The sequence below is a fragment of the Heterodontus francisci genome, chromosome 35 (assembly GCF_036365525.1).
Source record: "Heterodontus francisci isolate sHetFra1 chromosome 35, sHetFra1.hap1, whole genome shotgun sequence".
In the NCBI taxonomy this organism is placed as follows: Eukaryota; Metazoa; Chordata; class Chondrichthyes; order Heterodontiformes; family Heterodontidae; genus Heterodontus; species Heterodontus francisci.
In genome coordinates, this window is record NC_090405.1 from 36,027,380 (window position 1) to 36,053,989 (window position 26,610).

Consider the following 26,610-nt stretch of genomic DNA (forward strand, 5'->3'; position numbering starts at 1 on the left):
AATTCCTTCTTTAATCTATCTGCCTCTCCTTCTTTGAAACACTCCTTAAAACCTACCTCTCAGACCAAGAACTTTGTAGGCCCTGTCCTAATAGCTCCTCTTGGCTTGATGTCAATATTTGTCCAATGAAGTGGCTGGGGACATTTTACTACTTTAGAGGCGCAATATAAGTGCAAATATTTGTTGTTTATGAACTTGCTACATGACCCAGTGATGAATTCTCACCCCAGTGCTTGAAGCAGAATGGATGGAGTTTTACCCTCCTGGGTAGATTTTACAAATGTGCTCCCGGGTTCAGGATCTCACCTGGTGGGAGTGCCCGTCAGGAGATCAGGTAGGCCTGAATTCTCGAAATGCGCGCCCTGCACGCACAGCATGAATCTGTAACATTAACCCTATGATTTCCAGTCAACTGCTATCTAAGGAGAGCACTGTATGGAGCAGATGCTATATCAAAAATATTCCCTGGATTATGCTCACATACATCCAGTCCATGGAGAGGGTAATGTATCAAGGTGCTTTATAGAGGCGTAATCATACTGAAAATTGCCGCTAAGCCAAAGAAGGACTGGCGATCCAACAGCTTGGTCAAAGAGGTGGGTTCTAAGGAGGGCCTTTGAGAGGGAGATGAAGGGGTTTAGACAGGGAATTGCAGTGTGGGGCCTCTGCTGCTGAAGGCACAGCTGCCAATGGTGAGGCACAGAGACAGGGAGAGGATGCACTGAAGACTTTTTACGACATTGAAATGTGGAACATGCAACAGCCAACTGGGACCTGATCTGTGAAAAAGGCAGAGGCTTATTCGGGCCTAGTAGTATCTTTTTCCTGTTCCTGAAAATTCTCGTGTCATGCGGCATTATTTATACATAATAACTTCTGTCTCTGTGCCGTGAGAATGTTTATCTATCAACACCGTACTGTGTGCAGTTAACCACAGATTGTGGCCGTTTTCCAGATAGCTTGAAACCCTTGGGGAAGGGATGAGTAACGGACAAATTCAACCCATGACTTTGTATTGTTTGTGCCACCTTCTTTTCCTTCCCCACCCCCCAGAGTAGCACAGAATGGAGGGGGCACATGTTGTGTAGGATTGGAAAAATGTTAGACCAGGTTATTTTAAGTTAGAGGAAATAGGTTTAACATAATAAAATCAAACAAAGGCAGAATAGGAGGTGGGCAGAAGTGAAGTCTGCTTGGATATTTTTTTATTCCGACAATAAAACCCAATTACATTACTTTAACCATCTTATGACTGTAATATTAGGGTTTATTTCAACATCACATGAGTCAGAAGCTTTCAAAACTGGCCAGCCCAGACAAGCAAAATTCATTTCAATGCACTAACTTTATTTTTTTAGTTATGCAAGTTTGCACATGAATTCTTTCTGAAATATAAATATTAATTTCACTCTCTGACTCTCACTGGATAGAGACTCACCTTTCCTCAACATCTCTTGCTCCGGAACCTCCTTGAAGAGTTTGTGATACTGAGCATTGTATTTCTTTATTGTCTGAAAGAAAGAAAGATTCTATATATCACCTCTCACGATCTTAGGAGGCTTCACAGCTAATTAAGTACTTTTTGTTGCAATGTAGGAAATGGGGCAGACAGTAAGGTCCCAAAACAGTAATCGGATAATGACCAGATAATCTATTTCAGTGATGCTGGATGAGGACTAAATGTTGGTCAGGAACATCCCCGTTCTTCTGCGAAATTAGCCGTGGGATCTTTTACATCCACCTGAGAGGGAAGATGGGACCTCGGTTTAATGTTTCATCTGAAAGACGGCACCTCCGACAGTGCAGCACTCCCTCACTAGGAGTGCTGGCCTCTCTGATGTGCTCAAGGCTCTGGCGTGGGGCATCCTACTGCATGAACCGTCATTGAACAGACATAAATATATTGAATGGAGCACTTCGACACAAGTCAGTTGTCACTGGGGTTAATAATTGGAGAATAAATTAGTGGGTTTGATTGAAACCACTAAATTCACTTGATTCTCCAATTACAATGGCAGCCTAAACTGAAACAAGGATTCAAAAATGTAATATTTTGGCAGGTGGTAAGGAATCTGTATGTCTATAATATATGGGGAAAGATCAGTCGCAGCACTCTTTAACAGGGGGTCAGGGGTCAGGAAGGGGTTGGGGAGTGTTCTGTACTGGAGGGGAGTCAGGGGAGGGGTGTGGTCAGAGAGTCCATGCTCTGTAGTGTGCAGGGGGTGGGGGGGGGGGGGGGGGTGATGGGTGCAGTGTCTTGGGCGGCACTGTGTGGGAGAGGTCAGGGGACAACACTGTACCAAGGGACAGGTCAGGGGTCAGTAGGCAGAAATCTATTGTATTGGAGGGTTCAGGGGTCAGAGGGGCAGAACTCTATAGTTTGAAAGGTGTTGGGAGGGTCAGAGAGCAGCACTGTAGTGTGGAAGGAGTCGTGGGTGAAAGATTGGTACCATGTAGCTGTATGATGCCCCTTGTGTCCAGCTCCAGTAAAACAAGCAGAGACCCGGAGTTTTGCTCCTGGCTGCCATGGGGTGAAAACCATAGCGAGGGAATGCGCAATTTCCTAATAGACCCAGAGAGTGGGCGGGGCTCCCCCCAGAGAGCACAAATGGCCAAAACCCAATTTTGGACTCTTTGCACGGTAAGGGCTGCGTCAGAGAGTAACACGCCCTTCGAAGCTGTGGTGTATTCGCTGGCGGCTACTCAGACAAGGCCCCTACCTCCTCCGACTCCATCCACATCTGGCTTTCTCAGAGGGCCGTGCATACCCCCAGATGTTCAGATCATCATGTAGCCTCTCTTGGTCAAAAGTCAATTTTCAGCTGTGGTTTTTGCATAGTAACGACACATAGAGTTTTAGAAGGATAAAAGGGGAACCTATAGCAGTGAGACCACATCACTAAGATTTGCTGACAATCTCCTGACAGCTCACAGCAATGTCACCTCTATGGGGAATGTGCCCTTTACTGGGATTCAGCTCTGGGATTCCCTATGATGTTTGACCCTCAGAATTTCATCGGCACACAATGGGCTGAATTTTATGGGTTCGGAAGCGGTGCCTGAGGGGGTGGGGGGGGGGGGGGGGGGTGGTGTGGGGCGGTGGCCATAGAATTGTGACGGTGTACAGGGGTCGGCAACATGTCCATACACAGACATCAGTGTCCATGATAAAGGTCTGTGGTAATTTTAAATGTCTTGCTCCAAGATTACCAGCAGCCATAGCATGAAATGGGTTAATGGTGAATTGGCAATCTGTTAAACACAGTGGATGATTTCTATTAATAAAATTGATTGGGATGTAAAACCAGTTGCAGATTTTCCATCAGCCTATCATGCAGTACCGGCATTGACCAGTGGTGTCTCTCAAGCTGCTTATCAAGAGCCTTCATCGCCCTCGAAAGCCTAATTGTCAAGGTGACCATAAATGTAAATTTGCACACCATATATGTACCAGGCAAGGGCCCGCTGTCTAAATTAAACATCATTGTTAGTATTAACATTTCTACCACCTTCTCTGTTTTAAAGCAGGCTCCGCTGCAGATCGATCTAGCATGAATCACTGGCTTTTAGTGCCCACTCATTCGGGATGTCAAAATTGGACTTTGAATTTGGTCCAGCTCACAATATTAATTCTCACTGATTGTTGTAAACACTATGAAGTTGTGTACTTTAAATTCCACACAAAAGGTTATTAATTAAACTGAAAGCTCAAAACTGTGGGGACTCTGGGCAAAAGCTGGGTCTGAATTTTTTTTAATGGAGGATAGCAAATAAGAGGTGTCGGTTAATATTGGGGTTGGTGATGGGGTGGGGTGGGGGGTGGTGGTGAAATATTTAATAGGTTCACCCAGGGCTCAGTATTGTCCCACTGCTATTTCTGATTTACATATCACTTTATTATTATGATTAGCTTCCTAGCTAACCTGGGCAGCTAGCTAATCTTTTCTTCCAGTGTGGAAAATTATTTGCTATTTTACTGGTTGAATGACAAAGCTACTTCTCACAGGTCCTGGTTTTTATTGTATAATGGGTTAGCTGGCTGGCTACATGCGAACACAACATTAGCACATAATGTAGCTAGCTCTAGTCTGTCAACAAAAGTCATTCACATTGGCATTGCATACTCTTTTGCTTGCTGGCTAATACAGTTGTGCTGCTCTCCATTGATATTTGCACACTTTGCTACTTTATTTACAGGGAGAAATGTGTTTTAAATTGGATTATGTTTTGATGGCATTAGGTTGGTGATACACTTTATATACTGATTAATTGCTCCCACATCCGTGGCTGAGTCAATAATTTTGTCAAATGTCTGTTGTGCAGCACATTGGTGCCTATCCCTGGGGACAGAGGGCACATCGCCCGCCGCCCCCCATCACAACACAATTTTGTCAGGGGCAGGATAGGCAGAGGCCAATTGAAGCCCTTAAGTGGCCTATTACCGGCTAGTTAAGGGCCTCTTCCTGCCACCGCTGAGATTTAACCAGCAGTGTTGAGGGGAGGGGGGCAGGTGGAGGGGGGCTTCCGCCACATGGGGAAGTCACCCAGTAAAATGAGGCGACCTCCCTACAGACTTGGTGTGGGGGGGGGGAACCTCCTCTGTGGATAATCTGTGGCCTACAGAGGGCCTCCGCCAGGAAAAGCTCCACCTCCCTGACACCCCCATCCCCCTGCGCTAAACGCCTACCCTCCCCCCACCTGCCGATCTGGCCCCAGCGACCCCGCCTCACTCATCTTGGGTCTAGGCTCCAGTACGGGGCCTGGATCCGAGGCCTCTGACAGTACCGGCAGAGGCCACCATTCCCAGAGGTGTAGGCGATACTGCTAAGCTGCCAGCCCTCTGATTGGCTGACAGCCATTGGAGGCGGGATCCCTGTTTTAAAGGAATGGGAATCCTGCAGCTGGGCTGTTAATTGGCCTGGTGCAGCAGAATCACACCTGGAGGTCTCCAGCCGGCCGAGGCAGGACTCTCTCAGCCTTTTCAGCCTGATGACGGGATTCCTGCTGTGAGCACAAAATTCAGCCCAATAAGCATAGGAACTAGGGTTGCCAACTCTGGTTGGACATATTCCTGGAGATTTCATCACAAAACCTCCCATCTTCAACCACCTCACCAGTTAAAAAGTCAATTTTTTATATCCTGTATATTATTATAACAAATAAGTAAAAATAAATACACACAATAGTTTTTCTTAAACGTTTCTATGTTTTTTTGTTCCTGGGTATTGCTTACAGCATTGTCCAGGAGAGTCATCTAAAATTCCTGGAGGGTTGGCAACCCTGGTAGGAGCTCGTACTCAATGGCAGAGGGAGATCAGAACAAATACTCACAGATCCTCGGTGAAACCTCTTGAAGCTGCCAGAGTTCAGAGAGTCACCTAACATCACATCCCTGAAAATAGACAAAGCAGAATGCTGACTGATTGTAAAAAGAGGCAAATTGGTGAATCACCTTAACCAGGTTGGAGAGGTTTGATCCTCATTAATTCCGACACTGCAGTTTAATTTGCCTGTGCGAGTACACATGTAGAGAGATGCTCTCCTATCTGAATGAAAGTACACATTGTCTAGATTGCGGGACTTTGTAACATGATTATGTTTTTTAAAAAACTGTGATTTTTAAAAGTTTAAGATGGAGTCTGAGAAGTCAGGTGACCTCACTTGCATTCAGCTTAAGGAGAAGACAGAAATCTTGCAGAACACAGATCAAAGACTCCTTTTTTAAACAGAGACTGCAGGGGTAACACCTGAAGAACAATGGGTTTCACCCACCAGACTTTTGGGTCGTAAACAAGAGTCAGCGATTCTGAAGATGCAAATGTACCAGGCAGCTGTTAACACCTGGGAACAATGAAAGGCCCAGGTGGCTCTGCAGAAACCAGACTTCTGGACTTTACGTATTGGAAAAAGACAATAAGCTATTGAATTTTGATTCCAGATAAATTTAACAGATTTTCTGAAAGCAGACAGACTGTACAGAAGACTAGCAGTTGCAGCCTCAGAATAGGCTGTAAGAAAGGAAGACAATCAGTGATCCCAGCTCAAGAGGCAGAGAGAGAGAGAGAGAGAGAGGCGGGGAATACCTGCTCTGGGAAGCCTGATACAGTGAAAGGTTGTGGAGACTTGAACCTGCTTTGAAAGTTGAAGTTTGCGGAGAAGGAAAAGAACAACAGGATCACAGGAATCGCCTTATTCACGGACATCCAGGTCGAAAGCGCTCTGAGAAGTGAGCGAAGAGGGCATTGACTTTGAGAAAGGTCTGGGAGAAGTTCGGGACTTTTAACCGCAAAGGATTTTGTCATCAAAAAGGACTGTGTAATGTATAAGTGTGGTGTGAGGTTTTTGAGTATTTTAATAAGTAAAGAAATTACATTTCTTTGTAAATTGGGGTATCAGCTACTTAAAAAGTACTCTTTAGTTAATGAGAATTTCTTTTAGTTTAGTTGTTGTAATAAAAGACTTAAAATGTGAAATTTGGTGTAATTTTAACGGTCTCACTGAGGTCTTAACAATGGGTCTAATTTGAAAGAGTTTCCTGTTACATCAAGGATTCTACACAAGGAATTGAGTGTCTACCTAATTTTAATATTCATTTCTATGTAAATTGAAACAACCATACAATCATCAGACTGAAACCCGTCTTTCTAAGGCTCAGTGAGTAGCACTGTGGCATCTAAGTCAGAAAGTTGTGTGTTTAAGTCCCACTCCAAGATTTGAGTAGATAATCTGGGCTTGACTCCTCAGCACAGTTACTCAGGGAGTGCCACACTGTCTTTTGGAGAGATGATAAACAGAGGTCTGTTTGGGTGAAGGTGTAAGGTCCCATATTACGAATCAAAGACTGACATTCCTCACTCAACCAACACTATTGGAATAAAAACAGATTCATCCATTCCCCCCAATCTAGTAAGAGTGGAAGGTGGAACGTTTGACTTGGGAGTTTTGACTTGTTTAGACTCAGCGATGCCATATGTGACCCTCAAGTCTTGATGCATTAGATCTATGGAACAGGTACAAGCTATTTAGCCCAACTGGTCCAGACAAGCCTTCCCCATCTCTAATTACCTCTTCCCACTCTGTCCCTTCTCCCCTCACCCCCACACCTCTATTCCCTTCTCCCTCATCTATGCATCAAGTCTCCCCTTAAATAGGCCATCAATCCAGTCCACAAAGCCTTGGCAACACCACTCCACTGGCGTTCATTTTATTTACTGTGTGGTTTGCCACGTTTGCCTTTTGTGAGACGAAATTTTTTAAATTTTATTTAGAGATACAGCACTGAAACAGGCCCTTCGGCCCACCTAGTCTGTGCCGACCAACAACCACCCATTTATACTAATCCCACATTAACCCCATATTCCTACCACATCCCCCCTACCACCTACCTATACTAGGGGCAATTTATAATGGCCAATTTACCTATAAACCTGCAAGTCTTTGGCTGTGGGAGGAAACCGGAGCACCCGGCGAAAACCCACGCAGTCACAGGGAGAACTTGCAAACTCCACACAGGCAGTACCCAGAATTGAACCCGGGTCGCTGGAGCTGTGAGGCTGCAGTGCTAACCACTGCGCAACGGGCTGTTTTTAGCACTGTTGCCTCATTGGATGAATAAATGGACAAATGAGGTAGAGGCGCAAAGGGAGCTAAAGGAACAGATGCACAAATCACAGCAACACAGTTCAACAAAGCCATAAACTGTGCAAACAAAACAATGGGGTTCATTTCTAGAATAGAACTCAAAAGCAGATAACTTATCTTAATCTTATATACCACACTTAAAGGACTGACCTCAGCTCTGGTCTCCAGATTACAAGAACTGGAGAGAATGCACAAAACATTTACAAGGATGATAGCAAAGCTGAGAGTGTACAACTATTAGGAAAAACTTAAGCAGATGGGGGGCTCTTTTCTCCAGAAGTGATTTGATAGAGGTCTTTAAAACATTTTGGGGTTGAGAATTCCAAATATCTGCTACCATTTGTGTGAAGAAGTGCTTCCTGATTTCACTCCTGAATGGCCTAGTCCTAATTTTAAGACTATGACCTCTCCTCTTCTTGAATCCCCTTCTAGAGGAAATAATTTCTCCGTTACTATCTTATAGCGTCCTTTCAACATTTTAAACACCTTGAGCAGTTCACCACTCAACGTTCGACCAAGCTAAGTTTATGCAAACTGCCCACATAATTTAACCCTCTAAGCCCCAGTATCAGAAATAGCAAAGAGGTTCTACTGCAGGATCAGTTCACTGGATGTCATCTACCTGTAGCGTGAGTGGGATTCGAGGCTATCCTCTTCCATCGAGGTCTCAACTACATCCGGGTTGGGGGAGGGGCTGCGGCTAGTCTGCAGAGGCCCCATTTCAGGTGGTGGTTTCAACCTGTGACAACAGAAGCAATTAATTGGCTTTCCATCCAATGATGGCCTCCTTCCTTTGGGTATAACCAACACCTTATGTCAACATCAACAACTTACATTTACATAGCACCTTTAACATGGTAAAACAGCCCAAGGCGCTTCACAGCAGTGTGATCCGAACGAATTTGACACCAAACCACACATGAAGATATCTACACAGGTGACCAAAAAGCTTGGCCAAAGAGGTAGGTTTTAAAGGAGTGTGTTAAAGGAATGGAGAGAGAGAGAGAGAGAGAGAGATGGAGAGGCAGATAGTTTTAGGGAGGCAGCTGAAGATATGGTGGAGTGACGACACAGGGAGGTGCACAAGAAACAAGAGTTGGAGGAAGGCAGAGATCTTGGAGGGTTCCAGGGTTGGAGGAAGTTACAGTGGCAAAGATGAGTGACACATGGCAAATATCACACTGTCAAACTATTATATTCAGGTTAAAACTAATAGTCACATTTATTTACAAGTAAGATAATTATATAGAATACAGAAAAAGTGCAAAAATACACTTGCTGTACACAGGAAATAAACTGTTTCAAAACAATAAAAAGTTCAAACGTAGCAGCTCTTTTCAGTAACTTTTAACTGAGTCTCTGATCAAACTTTACATGGATGATGATTTCACAAGCCCCTGTAAGTTGCCTCACACAGGATTAGAAATGAGGACCACACGGCTACTGTCTTCATTCTCGATCTGTCTTTTCCTCAATGTAAAGCAAGAACATAAATCAAATACTTCTCAACAGTAAAGGCAATCAGTTAAAGTAGTTCTGGTCAGGTTGGCAGTCTCCTGGCCATTACTGGTTCATTTGCTTTACCCAACTGACCGCAACACAAACTATGCAATGAGAGACTGTAAATAAAGTACACATTGTCCTTCCAGGGATTTCTAATTCCATTAAGCTCTTCGAATAAAGTCATTGTAATTGTATTCTGTCTAATTTATATAATCAATAAAATCTGCCTTCTCTCACACAGACAATCATAAAAATGATGGATATTGTCCAGACTGTTTCGTGAAGTTGCTGATGCCTGGTGACAAAGTCAGAAGAACGTTCTTAAAAGGTACAGCCAACTAAACTCAATTTTGCATCAATCATAAAGTCACATAATGAAAAATACAAGTTAACTTATTTGTTTCATGGGATGTGGACATCACTGGCAAGGCCGGCATTTGTTGCCCATCCCTAATTGCCCTTGATAACTGAATTCAGAGGCAACCACTTTGCTGTGGGTCTGGAGTAACATGTCGGCCAGACCAGGTAAGGACAGCAGATTTCCTTCCCTAAAGGACATTAGTGAACCAGATGGGTTTTTATGACAATCAACAGTAGCTTCATGGTCACCACTGCTGGCTTTCAATTCCAGATTGTTTTTTGTTACTAAATTGAATGCAAGTTCCACCAGCTGCCAGAGAGGAACTTGAACCTGTATCCCCAGAACATTAGCTTGTGTTTCTGGATTACTGGTCCAGTGACATTACCACTGAGCCACCTTGACATTACCCTTACTTAGCGTGTGATAAAGGTTCAATAGGCTTTTCACACGACTGAAATGCAAACTCACTGGTGTGTAGCTCCGAAGTATTTCTCTTGATTCTTTTGTAAACAATGCTATTACTTTCAATCCTCAGAAATTTCTCTTCAAGAGAAAAAAAGAACCATCTACAGCTCTACCAATTTCAGCCCCCAGATCCTCTCAGGTACAAGCTCCATGGAGCAGATGCTTTGCCTTTTTCTGCAAGGAGAGAAAGAACTTGCATTTCTATAGCGCCTTTCACAACCTCAAGATGTCCCAAAACGCTTTACGAAGTGTAGCTGCCGTTGTAATGTAAGAAATGGGGCAGCCGATTTGGGCACAGCAAGCTCCCACAAACAGCAATGTGATACTGACCAGATCATCTGCTTTAACTGACATCAGTTGGGGGATAAATGTTGGACAGGACACCAGGGATAATGCCCCTGCTCGTCTTCAAATTAGAGCCATGGGATCATTTACTCCTTCAGTGCTGCACTAGTGCATCAGCCTGGATTCTGTGCTCAAGTTTCTACACCATTTAACCTTGCTATAAATCATATACAACCACCCAGTTTTGCATACATCCTAGCGCCTTCGCTGTCATTCCTGGATATCTAAGGTTAAAGTTCATGAATGTGCCCTCCCAGTTTGGAGTCTTGCCCACTGGGAACACATATCGACAATTCCACCTACAATGATTTTCAGGCCATTAAAATGAGTGGGATTTCTTGATTATGTGCTTCTGGTGGGCAAGGTTCCACACAGGGTGGACACGTTTGTAAAACTTATCTTCTGATATCTGACTTAGGTGACTTTCTATCCTTTATTCACCAACTAGCTTTTACTATGGTCCAGTAAATGTGTGGCTTCAATTGGGATAAACTAATGTGACCTCCAGACAATTCACCAATTTTATACACATTTCAACTGTTGCGTGTGTAAAACTATTAGAGACCTTGCAGGTCAATTTACTGTAATGTCGCTGTCTCTTTAATTAAACACATAAGACAGAAAGAAAGGCTTGTATGTATACAGTGCCTTACACAACCACAGAGAGTCCCAAAACTATAGGAAACCCAGCAGCCACGTTACACACAGCAAGATCCCACAACAGTAACGCGATAGTCACCAATTTTAGTGGTGTTGCTTAGGGAACAAATATTAGCCAGGACACTTGACCGGACCTAGATTTAACAGCACTGTCTCAGTACTGTACTAGAGCATAAACTTAGATTTTGTGCTCAAGTCCCTGAAGAGTGCTACCCACTGAGCTGCGATTGACTCCGCAGATAGGCAGAGAATATCATGTGTGGTAGCAGACGTCACAAACAACATAAAACTTAAAACACAGAGGTCAACTACCAATACTCACAGAGAACCAGGAGCATCAGCTTGTGGCAGCTATACACCCTCCTACAATAGTGGAATCCACTCACATTGTCAGCCAACAGCTCCTGTTTTTCTCTGTGCAACACATTCTCTGCAGCCTGTTATTCTCTGTGTGTAACACGTTCTCTACGGCCTGTAATTCCGTGCATAACATGTTCTCTACTGCCTGTTAATCTCTGTGTAACACGTTCTCTACAGCCTGTAATTCCGTGCATAACATGTTCTCTACTGCCTGTTAATCTCTGTGTAACACGTTCTCTACAGCCTTAATTCCATGCATAACATATTCTCTGCTGCCTGTTATTCCCTGTGTAACACGTTCTCTACGGCCTGTAATTCCGTGCATAACATATTCTCTGCTGCCTGTTATTCCCTGAGTAACACGTTCTCTACGGTCTGTAATTCCGTGCATAACATATTCTCTGCTGCCTGTTATTCCCTGAGTAACACGTTCTCTACGGCCTGTAATTCCGTGCATAACATATTCTCTGCTGCCTGTTATTCTCTGTGTAACACGTTCTCTACGGCCTGTAATTCTGTGCATAACATATTCTCTGCTGCCTGTTATTCTCTGTGTAACACGTTCTCTATGGCCTGTAATTCCGTGCATAACATATTCTCTACTGCCTGTTATTCCCTGAGTAACACGTTCTCTACGGCCTGTAATTCCGTGCATAACATATTCTCTGCTGCCTGTTATTCTCTGTGTAACACGTTCTCTACGGCCTGTAATTCTGTGCATAACATATTCTCTGCTGCCTGTTATTCCCTGAGTAACACGTTCTCTACGGCCTGTAATTCTGTGCATAACATATTCTCTGCTGCCTGTTATTCTCTGTGTTACACGTTCTCTACGGCCTGTAATTCCGTGCATAACATATTCTCTGCTGCCTGTTATTCCCTGAGTAACACGTTCTCTACGGCCTGTAATTCCGTGCATAACATATTCTCTGCTGCCTGTTATTCTCTGTGTAACACGTTCTCTACGCCTGTAATTCTGTGCATCATATTCTCTGCTGCCTGTTAATCTCCATGTAACACATTCTCTGCTGCCTGTTGATCTCCGTGTAACATGTTCTCTGCTGCCTGTTAACCTCTGTGTAACACATTCTCTGCTGCCTGTTAATCTCCGTGTAACACGTTCTCTGCTGCCTGTTAATCTCCGTGTAACACGTTCTCTGCTGCCTGTTAATCTCTCTCTAACACATTTTCTGCTGCCTGTTAATCTCTCTGTAACACATTCTCTGCTGCCTGTTATTGTGTGTGTAAGATGCTCTCTAGTGCACTAGACCTGATCTTGCTGGAATGGGGCATCTTGTGCTGTACATTAGATTTCTTTTCCTGCACCCTTCAGCTCAAAATTGTTTTGCGTTGTGGCTTGCTGGGAATGCGAGCTGATTATAGCAAAATGAAGAAATGAGGCATCTGGGACCTGAGTGAACAGAGAGAGCAACAATGTATCTCCATAGACAATGAGATTTAGAGAAAGGAACAGAGGAAAGACAAAGAAGGCAATAGGTTGAATCCGAATCAAATCAGATACAGAAAGAGAAACAAGAAGAAAAAAAAAGACCTGCCTGTATATAATGCCTTTCACGATCTCAGGATGTCCCAGAGCCTATGAAGTACTTTTGAAGTGTAGTCATTGTTGTAATGTAAGAAACGTAACAGCCAATTTGCCCACAGCAAATTCTCACAATCATCAAGATGATAATAACCAGATAATCCATTTTATTGATGTCGATTGAGAGATAAATATTGTCCAGGACACTGGGGAGAACTCCCCACTCGTCTTCAAAACAATACATGCAATCTTTTACATCCACTCGAGAGGGCAGACAGGGCCTTGGTTTAAGATCTCTTTCGAAAGACAGCACCTCTGACAGTGCAGCACTCCCTCAGTACTGCACTGGTGTGGCATCCCAGAGTGGAACTTGAACCCACAGCTTTCTAGACTCAGAGGCAAGAGTGCTTACTAGGCCATGGCTGACACTATACTACTGATTCTATAAAAAGAGAGGGAGGGATAAATTGCATGAAGTGAGAAAAAAAGAAAGAGAAAAGAGAAATAAAGAAGTGTAAAAGTTTTAAATTGCCATTTTAAAAATCTCTATCAACAATTTAGTACATGCAGGAATGAAATTAAAGATTTTAAATTGTTCTCTTTCTGGGCTCGAGAGGTCGAATTGCATGACATTAACAAATATCATGCAGTTAAAAGGACACTTACACTCTTAATTACTAGGCTTAACTTTCTGCAGCGAGTCGAATGGGCCATTAATGTGAAAATCCATCAAGTTTTTAAAAGTCACGGGGAGGCTAAGGGCGAGATGCCGTTTGTGCAAAACAAGTGGTGCAGCAGCGTAAATCAACCAGCAAGTTCTGGAAATTCTTAACTCGGGGAGTATGTCTTCAGCCCCTGAGCTTGCTGACCAATTTGTACATTACTAACAAGTTGCATCGTTAATCCCCTGGTATTTTCCAGCAAGATCTGGCGATTATGTTTTTCGCAATTCTTTCAGAAAAACATTTTCCGCACATGACCACTGAATGTGGGGCGAACAACATAATTCTGGGAGAGATGAAGTCGCTGTCATGGCATATTCACTGTAAAGCCAAAACTAAAACATGCCTTCAATTATAAGTTGGCAGATTCCTTTCTGTAATACTTTCCCAGAGAGCCTTCCAAACAGCTCAAACATAGTCTATCAGCAATATCACAGTTCCAGAGGCTCCTGGGGGAGCTGGAGGGTCAGATAGAAGATCCAAATTATCATTCTCATCCCAAAGGCAGCAGGAAAAAAAACACACTCATACATTTTAACTTGAACAGTGCCATCACTTGGCATGCACAGAAAAGGGTTTGCTAAACAATTCTCAATCAAGGCAGTTCTCCTTTAAGTAGTACCCATATAAAATGACAAAGCAACTCGAATCAAAGTACGGCGACGTCACAAGACAAGACAAGTCAGGCAGGTGAATTGAGAGCGTTGATTAACACATAGGAATATGATATTATTGCTATCAGAGACATAGTTGAGGGAAGGGCAGGACTGGCAGCTCAATATTTCAGGGTATAGAATCTTCAGGCATTACAAGGGGGGGGTGGTTTAAAAGAGGAGGTGGCATTGCACTGTTGATCAAGGAGTCAACTGCTGCAGTAAGGAGGGATGATATCTTAGAAGGTTCCTCAAATGAGGCCATATGGGTAGAACTTAAAAACAGAAAGGGGCAGTCACTTGGCTGGGAATGTACTACAGGCCTCCAAATAGTCAGACAGAGATAGAGCAGCAGATTTGTAGGCAAATCTCAGAGAGGTGTAAAAATAATAGGGTAATAATAGTAGGGGATTTCAACTTCCCCAATATTAACTGGGATAGTCTTAGTGCAAAATGCTTAAAGGGGGCAGAATTCTTAAAGTGCATCCAGGAGAGCTTTTTGAGCCAGACAAGTGGAGAAGTGTCAGTGGGAGAACATTTCAGGAATAGTGACCATAACTCTCTAAGATTTAAGGTAGTTATGGAAAAGGACAAAGATGCACCGGAAATAAAAGGTACTGAATTGGGGGAAGGCTGATTTCAATATGATTAAACAGGATCTGGCCAAAGTGGACTGGGAGCAGCTATTTGTAGGAAAGTCTACATCAGACCAGTGGTAGTCATTCAAAAAGGAAATAGTAAGAGTTCAGGGTCAACATGTTCCCGTAAAGGTGAAGGGTAGGACCAACAAGTCCAGGGAACCCTGGATGTCAAGAGATATAGAGGATTGGATAAGGAAAAAAAAAGGAGGTTTATGGCAGATTCTGAGTGCTGAAAACAGCAGAGGCCCTAGAATAGTATAGAAAGTGTAGGGGGGTACTTAAAAAAGTAATTAGGAGAGCGAAGACAGCACATGAAAAAACACTGGTGGGCAAGGTAAAGGAAAATCCCAAGGCGTTTTATAAGTATATTAAGGGCAAGAAAATAACCAGGGAAAGAGTAGGGCCCATTAGGGACCAAAGTGGCAATCTGTTTGTGGAGCCAGAGGATGTAGGTGAGGTTTTAAATGATTACTTTTCATCTGTGTTCATTATAGAGAAGGACGATGTAGGTATAGAGATCGGGGAGGGGGATTGTGATATACTTGAACAAATTAGCATTGAAAGGGAGGAGGTATTAGTGTTTTTAGCGGGCATAAAAGTGGATAAACCCCCAGACCCAGATGAGATTTATCGCAGGCTGTTATGTGAGGCAAGGGAGGTGATAGCAGGGGCTCTGACTCAAATTTTCAAATCCTCTCTGGCCACAGGAGAGGTGCCAGACGACTGGAGGACAGCGAATGTGGTACCATTATTCAAGAAAGGTAGCAGGGATAAACCAGGTAATTACAGGCCAGTGAGTCTAACATCAGTGGTAGGGAAACTATTGGAAAAAATTCTAAGGGACAGGATTAATTTCCACTTGGAGAGGTAGGGATTAATCAGGGATAGTCAGCATGGCTTTGTCAGGGTGAGATCATATCTAACAAACTTGATTGAATTTTTCGAGGCGGTGACTAGATGTGTAGATGATGGTAAGCAGTTGATGTAGTCTACATGGACTTCAGTGAGACTTTTGATAAGGTCCCACATGGGAGATTGGTTAAGAAGGTAACAGCCCATGGGATCCAGGGCAATTTGGCAAATTGGATCCAAAATTGGCTTAGTGGCAGGAGGCAGAGGGTGATGGCCGAGGGTTGTTTTTGCGATTGGAAGCCTGTGACCAGTGGTGTACTGCAGGGATCAGTGCTCAGACCCTTACTGTTTATAGTGTACATTAATGATTTCGACGTGAATATAGGAGGCATGATCAGTAAGTTCGCAGATGACACGCAAATTTGCGGTGTCATAAATAGTGAGGAAGAAAGCCTTAGACGACAGGACGATATAGGTGGGCTGGTAAGATGGGCGGAGCAGTGGCAAATGGAATTCAATCCTGATAAGTGTGAGGTGATGCACTTTGGGAGGATTAACAAGGCAATGGAATATACAATGGATGGTAGGATCCTAGGAAGTACAGAGGGTCAGAAGGACCTTGGTGTACTTGTTCATAGATCACTGAAGGCAACAGCACAGGTAGATAAGGTGGTTAGGAAGGCATATGGGATACTTGCTTTTATTATCCGAGGCATATAATATAAGAGCAGGGAGGTTATGATGGAGCTCTACAAAATGCTAGTTAGGCCACAGCTGGAGTAGTGTGTACAGTTCTGAGCACCACACTATAGGAAGGATGTGATTGCACATTAAATTGAAGGCTGCAAAACCCAACACATACATCCCAACACATGTCATAATACTGAGCCATTGAACTGGATTTTGTTCTCAGCCCGACATCGGGTTCCGTGGTGGGGGGGACGGGGTGGGGGGGGTGGGGGAAGGTGGTGTGGTGGGGGTGGGGGGGTGGGGGGGGGTGGGTGGCAGACAATCAGAGCGGCAGCAACTGCCATGGAGCCGGGATTGCTGGTTCCGATCTTCCCTTGGAGACAGCATCTCCAACACTGCAGCACCTCCCTCAGAACTGCATTAGAGCGTCAGCTTTGATTTTTGTGCTCAAGCCCTGGAGTGGGACTTGAACCCAGAACCTTGTCACTCAGAGGTGAGAGTGCTACCAAGTGAGCCACATCCCTGAAACTCACCTTTGAGTAAGACCCCGAGTGTGGCCACGAGTTCTCCCTGGTGGTGTGGCCAATCCAAACAGTGCTACCTCTGAGCCATGGCTGACACTCAATAACTGTCCATGTCTGCTGGACCAGAAAGCCCAACAGTGCACTCTGGTAAAGCCCATGATGCTGCACTCCCAGTGGGAACCCTTGCTCAATGGAAGCACAGGTTGGAGTATCAGCTCTAGAGTGTTGTAACCCTATCTCTGACCCACTCTCTCGCTGAGCAAGGCTCCCATCTGGGAGGGCTAGATGTCAAACTATTACTATTACCAACTATTACTAATCTCTGAGAGGAAGAAGTGTATATCTCACGCTATAAGCACAATAGCCAGTTAGAGCCACTTGCCAATAGTAGCCTGGGTTTATCTGGTGTATTTATATCGGACGTTGAAGTGTGCTGTATGTGTAAATCATTTTTTCAGATTGTTTCCATCGCTTACTCAGTTTGGTTGTGCCAGTAGATAGCTGCGTAGTGAAGCATTCATTACTGGTGCCAGTACAGCACATCTCACGCGTGTGTTGCAATTGGTTAAGATCGAACACACGACTCTCCACAACCAATAGGAGCTTGACTCAGTCATACGCAAGCACTTTTACAAGCAAGCTAATAAAACGTAGTAATGCAAACATAAAACTTTAAATGGGGAGAATTGCTCATCATAATTCAACCAAATCAAATATGTAACCAAATTAAACATGGCAAGCTGGGAATGACATTCAATAAATCTGGGGGCGGAGGATGGGTGGGTGGGAAAAACAACAAAAGGGAAACTCCATGATAGGGTGGCAGGCTGGAGAGATTAAATTACGAAATATTTCCTTGTGCAAGGCCAAAGGGAGTGGTAATGGGACAGGAAAAGAAACAAAAGATGCTTCTAGACGAGGTGTGAATGGCAGAATGATTAACAGCTACCGTCCGAAAGCAAAAAGAACAAGAGAATGAAACCCAAAACCAGCAAAGAAAAAAAAACAAAACGGGGGCAGAGGTAACAGTCTAAAATTGTTGAACTCGATGTTGAGTCCAGAAGGCTGTAAAGTGCCCAGTTGAAAGATGAGATGCTGTTCCTCGAGCTTGCATTGAGCTTCAATGGAACACTGCAGCAAGCCAAGGACAGAAAGGTTAGAGTGGGAGCAAGCTGGAGAATTAAAATGACAGGTGGCCGAAAATTCTGGGTCACGCTTCCAGACTGAACAGAGGTGTTCCACAAAGCAGTCGCCCAATCTGCCTTTGCTCCCCCCAATGTACAGGAGATCACATAGTGAGCAGTGAATACAGTATACTAAATTGAAAGAGGTACTCGCAAATCACTGTTTCATATGGAAGGAGTGTTTGGGGCCTTGGTCGCTGAGACGGGAGGGAGATAAAAGGGCAGGTGTTGCGTCTCCTGCACTTGCTTGGAAAGGTGCTGCGGGAAGGGGAGAGGTTATTGGGGATGACTAAGGAGTGGACTAGGGGTCACAGAGGGAATGGTTCCTTCGGAATGCTGAAAGGGAAGGGGAAGATGCGTTTGGTGGTGGCATCACACTGCAAATAGTAGAAATGGTGGAGGATGATCCATATATGTAGGCTGGTGGGGTGGAAGGTGAGGACAAAGAGAACCCTGGGAGGAAAGGGAAAGGGCGAAAGCAGAAGTGTGGGAAATAGATCACACACTGTCGAGGTCCCTGTCAACCACAGTAGGAGGGAATCCTCGGTTGAGGAAAAAGGAAGATGTATCTGAAGTGCTAGTATGGAAAAAAGAATATATGGTCATTTATTTCATTGCTATTTGTGTGCACAAATTCACGGCCATGTTTCCTACACTACAACAATGATTACATTTCAAAAGTAATTAATTGGCCGTAAAGTGCTTTTGGATGGCCTGAGGTCATGAAAGGTGCTATGTAAATGCAAGTCTTTCATTCTTAATGATAGAGTCTCAACTTATCCTCTGAAGTTGCCAACAAAGTTACTCAGTTATAACTCAAGAAGGTGGCTAATTGGTTTCTCAAGGCAACTAGGAATGGACAATGCAAAAATGTATCTAAATTTCAAATCATGAACATGGAAATGTTATGCTTGCACTAAATGTTTCTCATTCTCTGCGACTGTAATACTTTCTGTATCACTCTTCTGTAATTTTCCCATCTTCTTGCTCTTTCCCTAAGGCTCCGACACACTTCTCATTGTGTTGTCCATCTCTTTGTTTGTCTCCATCCCTTCCTCATTCTTTCTCTCTGTTCTGTTTCTCTTTACTTGGGTCTCTTCTCTAAATTTCCCACCCTTTCTCTATATCATTCACACCCTCTCTTCACTCATGCAGTAAATTCCTGCTCTCAACCACAGGGTTTGCAGTAAGATGACAGCAGACATATGGGCATCAGGGTCAGTGGAAGGGATAGAGTTTGAAAGCTGTTGGGACAGATAGCGAGAAAGTGGATTGGGCTTGGGCAGGGGGCATGTTGCCTGTGGACTGGCACAGGTAAAAGTGGTTAACTTAACAATTTCAATCAAATAATCTAGAGAGAGAGACTGGTTCAGAACATGGAAGTGTGGGACAGGTACTGTCTGGTCTGATATAAAAGCAAAATACTGCGGATGCTGGAAATCTGAAACAAAAACAAGAAATGCTGGATTCACTCAGCAGGTCTGGCAGCATCTGTGGAAAGAGAAGCAGAGTTAACGTTTCGGGTCAGTGACCCTTCTTCGGAACTGTCTGGTCTGAGCTCGTTTCCTGAGGTTGGAGTAAAGGTTCTCCCTGCCCTGGGACATTCGAGTCTTTGACTGGTTACAGAGAGTGAAAGAGTGCCACAAATTCCTTAGCTCCCAATATTTGGACACAAACTTATTTTCCAAAAAAAAAAAAAATGATCTGGCCAAGCTGTATGCTGTGTCTTAGTGGGTAGCAGTCTCGCCTTTGTGTCAGGAATGTTGTGGATTCAAGTCCCACTGCAGAGACTTGAGCACAACTTCCAAACTGACACTCTATAGGAAAATAAGAGCAGGAGTAGGCCATTCAGCCCGTCACCTGCTCTGCCATTCAATTAGATCATGGCCGATCATCTACCTCAACGCCACTTTCCTATGCTATCCCCATATCCATTGGTCATTAGTATCCAGAAATCTATCAATTTCTGTCTTGAACATGCTCAATGATTGAGTTTCCACAGCCTTCTGGGGTAGAGAATGTTACAGATTCACCCCCCCCCCCCCCCCCTCTGAGTGAAGAAATTCCTCCTCATCTCAGTATTAAATGGCCTACCGCTTATTCTGAGATTATGTCCCCTGGTTCTAGACTCACCAGCCAAGGGAAACATCCTATCTACATCCACCCTGTCACGCCCAGTATGAAATTTGTAGGTTTCAATGAGATCACCTCTCATTCTTCGAAACTCTGGAGAATACAGGCCCAGTTTCCTCAATCTCTCCTCATAAAAAAATCCCACCATCCCAGGGATTAGTCTGGTGAACCTCCGTTGCACTCCCTCTATAGCAAGTATATCCTTCCTTAGATAAGGAGACCAAAACTGTACACAATACTCCAGGTGCAGTCTCACCAAGGCTCTGTACAGTTGCAGCAAGACATTTTTACTCCTGTACCCAAAACCTCTTGTGATGAAGGCCAACATACCAATAGCCTTCCTAATTGCTTGCTGCACCTGCATACTAGTTTTTAGTGACTCATGAACAAGACACTCAGGTCCCTTTGGACATCAACACTTCCCAACCTCTCACCAGTTAACAAATGTTCTGCCTTTCTGTTTTTTCTACCAAAGTGGATACCTTCACACTTATTCACATTATATTCCATCTGCCATGTTCTTGCCTATTCACTTATCCTGTCCAAGTCCCCTTGAAGCCTTTTTGCCTTCATAACTTACATTCTCACCTAGTTTTGTGTTGTCAGTAAATTTGGAAATATTACATTTGGTCTCCATATCCAAATCATTTCTATAGATTGTGAACAGCTGTGGCCCCAGCACTGATCCTTGCAGTACCCCACTAGTAATAGCCTGCAATCCTGAGAATGACCTCTATATTCCTACTCTCTGTTTTCTGTCTGTTAACCAATTCTCAATCCAGACCAGTATATTACCCCCAATCCCATGTGCTCTATTTTTGTTTGCTAACCTCCAATGTGGGACCTTATGAAAAGCTTTCTGAAAATACAAATACACCACATCCACTGGTTCTCCTTTATCTATGCTGCAAGTAACATCCTCATAAATCCATGCTGACCCTGTCCAATTTTACCATTATTTTCTAAGCGTCCAGTGCAGTACTGAGGGAGTGCTGCACTGTCGGAGGTGATGCCTTTCGGATGAAATGTTAAACTGAGGCTCCGTCTGCCCTCCCAGATGGATGCAAAAGATCCCATGGTTCCTTCCATGAAGAGGAGCAGGGGAGTTCTCCCTGGTGTCCTGGCCAATACTCATCCTTCAACCAACATCACTAAACCAGGTTATCCATTCTGAAGAAGGGTCACTGACCTGAAACGTTAACTCTGCTTCTCTCTCCAACGATGCTGCCAGCCCAGCATTTCTTGTTTTTATTTTATATCTGGTCATTGACATGTGTGGAAGCTTGCAGTGTTACATTCCCTACATATCAACAGTGACTATACGTCCAAATTCAAATTCTTTCGGACATCCTGAGGTAGTGAATAACACTATATAAATGCAAGTACTTTCTTTACTAAAGGCACGTTATCTACTCAATAACAAGTGTTTGGAGATGGGCCAAAGAACATGGCATTGACTGTACCAAGTGCATGTGATCAAATGGATTCTGTGCTTGTCTCCTGAAGGCAGCACCTCTTTTACACGTCATATGGAAACTTAAGCCAGCATTTGATGGAATTGAAACCCTTTCCTGCTCTGGCACGCCTCAAGTCACACTCAACAAGAACTCACACAGAAAGACCGAATGAAAAAGCAATTCTCGTATTTTACCCAGATCCCTTGACAGCTGTTAAAATAAGTGAAAACAGAGGCCCGGAAGCAGAAGAAACTAGTAGGTCTGACTGAAAACCTCACTGGGACACCTTTTCATTGCTGCTGCTCCCTCGTTGGTAGTCTCTCCCCCAACACCCCACACATAGTCAAAGAGCAATGTATCTTTCTGGGATCGACTGTCATTTGAAAAGGGTATTGAGAGACCCACCTATGACTGTGTACACAAGCACGTTCACTGCTGACCTCAGGGGAGGCGTAACCAATGGGATTTCTCAGGGAGCCCAGAAGCCTGCCCCCAAAGTTATGGAAGGAAGGGGAGAGGGACGGAAGAAACACTGAGATTCACTTCACTGGAACTCTGTGGTGCAGTGAGCAAGAGGTGAAACCTTCACTCCAGTTCCACTGGAGGAAGAGTTACCCGCAGCAAGAATGTGTCAACTCTGAAAAGCTGAGTTTGAAAACATAGCAGCAGCACTGGGATTCACAGGCACTGCTCCGCTGCTCCAGTTTAGGTCTGCCTCAGGAATCTGTAGTGAAGGTCGCAATTTGAAATTTGATCACACGTTAGCTGATCTATTCCCATCTCTTTTCCCCAATCGTCTTCGTTAATGCATTTGGGGAGTGAAAATAAAGCGAAGGAATACACAATAAATGGGAGGATACTGAGAGAGGTAGAAGAAGTGAGAGATCTTGGAGTGCATGTCCAAAGGTCCCTGAAGGTGGCAGGACAGGTAGATAGAGTGGTGAAGAAGGCATATGGAATGCTTTCCTTTATTGGCCAAGGTATAGAATACAAAAGCAGGGATGTGATGCTGGAACTGTCTAAAATGCTGGTTAGACCAGAGCTGGAGTATTGTGTACAGTTCTGGTCACCACATTACAGAAAGGACATAATTGTGCTGGAGAGAGTACAGAGGAGATTTACAAGAATGTTGCCAGGGCTTGAAAGTTGCAGCTCTGAGGAAAGATTGGATAGGCTGGGGTTGTTTTCCTTAGAACAGAGGAGGCTGAGGGGTGACTTAATTGAGGTGTACAAATTTATGAGGGGCCTAGATAGAGTAGACAGGAAGGACCTGTTTACTCTGGCGGAGAGGTCAATTACCAGAGGCACAGATTTAAGATGATTGTTAGAAGGATCAGAGGTGACATTAGGAAAAACTTTTTCACCCAGAGGGTGGTGGGTGTCTGGAATTCACTGCCCAGATCGGTGGTGGAGGCAGAAACCCTCAACTCATTTAAAAGGTACCTGGACCTGCACCTGAAGTGCTGTAACCTGCAAAGCTACGGACCAGGTGCTGGAAGGTGGGATAAGATTGGGCGGCTAGATTTTTCGGCCAGCGCAGACATGATGGGCTGAATGGCTTCCTTCTGTGCCGGAATTTTTCTATGGTTCTATGGTTAATATATTAAGCACCAGAACCAACTTTCAGACATGTCTGATCTTTCTTTCTGTCTAATCTTTCTTGTTCATCTCTCTGTTCCTTTCTCTCGCACTTCCCATTGGCTGATTTATTTTGTTAATCTCTTAACCTCATTTGTCTCTCTCACACCTTTTTCTCTCTGATTTGGTCTCTTTGTAATGAATGCTCTCCCTGGCTGATCTCTCTCTCTCTCTCACTCACTCTCATCCTCTGTTGATCTACTCTGTTCAGGAATCTGGTTCTGGCTGTGTTGTGCATATGTTTATATTCAGGGTGTTCCTGATTTTTTCTTTTACAGGGAGTCGTTGATTGCTGAACTGGATTGGCCGAGTGGGAAGTTGGCAAACTTCCATCTACGAAAGATGATGGACACGCAGCAAACAATCCATTAGGTGGGGTGTCTTCTCTTGGTACACCTTTGCTGATGGCTGTGAAGGCCAATCCTTGAGATGCAGGTTCTGCCACAAGTGCTGCACGTGCAGCTGCCAAGTGACACTGTGAGCTGTTGTTTTTGACATTGGCACGTTGCCAAGCTGCTGTAGCAACTGGTCATCGTGGTAGTGTACACCAGTCCACAGGATGTGTCGCCCTTTTCCTCTTTCTAGTGCCAACTAGTGACTCCCGGGTGCGACAGTCGACATTTAGGGTCTTCATGTCATGCTTGAAAGCATCCTTGAAGCGGAGCTTTGGGTGCCCCACTGGTCGTCTGGCCCCAGCTACCTCACCATACAGTATGCGACCGTCTTCCATCCTGACGAGTGTGAAGTGTCAGTGTGGATTTCCACCAAGCCTTCAAAAGGAGGCTGGATGAATCCCAGAGTGGGGTGGGCGGGGGAGAGCGAGAAGATCTAGAAGGTAGGTGGGCTAAATAGGGCTAGCGACATCAATCACCATGGTGTCCTGGAGTTTACTGAATTGCCTCTGGAAATTATAGAGGAATTTCGTAGAGATTGTTTTCTTGAATTAGCTCAAGGGTTTTTACTTGCATATTGGGAGATTGTCTGCCTGGGACAGTGAATCAAGGAGGCTTTCCAACTGTGCAAATAGGATAACTTCACTCAATCCACCCTCATAGATTGGAGCACAGCCCTGGGTCTGAGCAGAAACAATGGAGTAACAGTATTATGACATGTAATAGGATGTGGTGTCAAGGGTGAGCTTTGCACCCTTTTTTTATTCATTTGTGGGATGTGAGCACCACTGCCAAGGCCAGTATTTATTGCCCATCCGTAATCATCCTCGAGAAGGTGGTGGTAAGCTGCCTTCTTAAACCGCTGCTGTTTATGTGGTGCGAGTACGCCCACAGTGCTGTAAGGAAGGGAGCTCCAGGATTTTCACCCAGCGATAGTAAAGTTAAAGAAGCATTATGATGAAAAGGTTGCTTGGCAGAAAGAATTGCATTTCTATAGCATCTTTCATGATGGCAGGATGTCCTTACTGCCACAAATTATATTTTGAAATGGAGTCACTGTTGTAACACAGAAAAAGTTAAATGCATGCAGCAACTGTTGAGAAACAACTGCCAAATTACAGAGCTGTTAAAGATCCAGCCTCCCAGTTTCTATCTGTAAGTACAATATGTATTCTTCGGTGAACCTTGTCTTGACATGGAGTCTCATCAGCTGATTTGTACCAAGGGTGTGACCTGTTCTTTCACAGAATGATGTGATTGTTAGGGAAGAGCCTGAATTGCAGCAAGCATTGTACAATCCCTCCCCGCAGTGTGGGCCTTTCATACAAGTGACTACCTCTTTCTCATTCCATGCCTTCTTACTTTGTGACTGGATCTGCGTGTTAAGCCTTGTTGGCACAAGCCCATGAGTAGCAGTGAAGTCGCTCTATTTACTGATTATATTTGTGCTGTACAGTTCTTACTATTGCTTGCTCCTTCCTCACTTGCATTCATTTTCTTTTCCCCACAACTCATATGCTGAAGCTTATGACTCCTGACAAACTGATCTCGGGCAGGTAGGCCCCTGGAGTGTATACGGTACGGAGTGCAATTCTGGGCACCACACTTTAGGAAAGAAGTCAAGGCCTTGGAGGGGATGCAGAGGAGATTTACCAGGATAATAGCAGGGTGAGGCACTTCAGTATGAGAGACTAGGGTGTAGGGTGTAGGGTGTTAATAGAGTGGATGGGATGAAACTGTATCCACGATCATTTTTTTTTAAACACAGTTATGACCTGAAATCCGCTGCCTGAAAGGTGGAAACAGATTCAATAACAACTTTCAAAAGGGAATTGGATAAATACTGAAATTGAAAAATCTGCAGGGCTGTGGGGAACGAGCAGGGGAATGGAAATAATTGGATAGTTCTTTCAAAGAGCTGGCATAGGCATGATGGGCCAAATGGCCTCTTTCTGGGCTGTATTATTCTATGATTCTATACACATAATATATTTTGTAGGTAGTAAATTATTGGGGAGTTGTCATCAAAGTATAATCTGATGTCTCGTCCAGGTCACAAATCACAGCACAACTTCAATAAAAGCATCTACGTCAATAGCAATTTATATTTCTATAGCGCCTGTAATGTAATCAAACATCCCAAGATGCTTCGCAAGAGCATCATAAAACAAAATATGACACCGAGCCACCTAAGGAGATATTAGGTCAGGTGACCAAAAGTTCAAAGAGGTAGGTTTTAAGGAGTACCTTAAAAGGAGGAAAGTGAGGTAGAGAGAGAGGTGTAGAGAGGGAATAGACAACTGAAGGCGTGGAGTGATTAAAATCAGGGATGCTTAAGAGGCCAGAATTAGATGAGCACAGATATCTCAGAGGGTTGTGGGGCTGGAGGAGATTGCAATGACAGGAGGGGATTTGGAAATAAGAACGAGAATTTTAAAATCAAGACATTATTTGACAGGGAGCCAATGTAGGTCAGCGAGCATAGGAGTAATGGGTGAACAGGACTTGGTGCGAGTTAAGACATAGGCAGCAAAGTTTTCGATAACCTCAAGTTTACAAAGGGTAGAATGTGGGGCACCAGCCAGCAGTGTGTTGGAATAGTACAGGTAACTAGAAGTAACAAAGGCATGAATGAGGGTTTCAGCTACAGATGATAAATCATTAAAAATTCAAAGTAATTAATGACAACGCTACTTCATCGGACACGTCATCAGGATGCGCCGCGGTGCGCACATGCGCAGACGGTCTCATGCCCCCTGCGCATGCGCTGCGGTCCGGCTTACCAGGGCCGCTTCGCGCATGCGCAGCCGACACGGTACGCGCATGCGCACACAGTCTCATCATCT

The 26,610-nt window shown here is 44.2% G+C and overlaps 1 protein-coding gene across 4 annotated transcripts in view; it reads right to left on the reverse strand.

The window, feature by feature from the left end:
* The window catches only part of gramd2aa (GRAM domain containing 2Aa), a 56,108-nt gene that overhangs the window by 19,099 nt on the left and 10,399 nt on the right, over positions 1-26,610 (reverse strand). For 3 of the 4 annotated variants that reach the window (XM_068015330.1, XM_068015331.1, XM_068015332.1), the window contains exons 2-4: positions 8,264-8,380; positions 5,332-5,392; positions 1,439-1,511 (exon numbers count right to left, since the gene is read on the reverse strand). In XM_068015330.1, coding sequence (XP_067871431.1) covers positions 1,439-1,511; positions 5,332-5,392; positions 8,264-8,380 — 251 coding nt within the window. The other variant, XM_068015333.1, reaches the window with a different exon arrangement.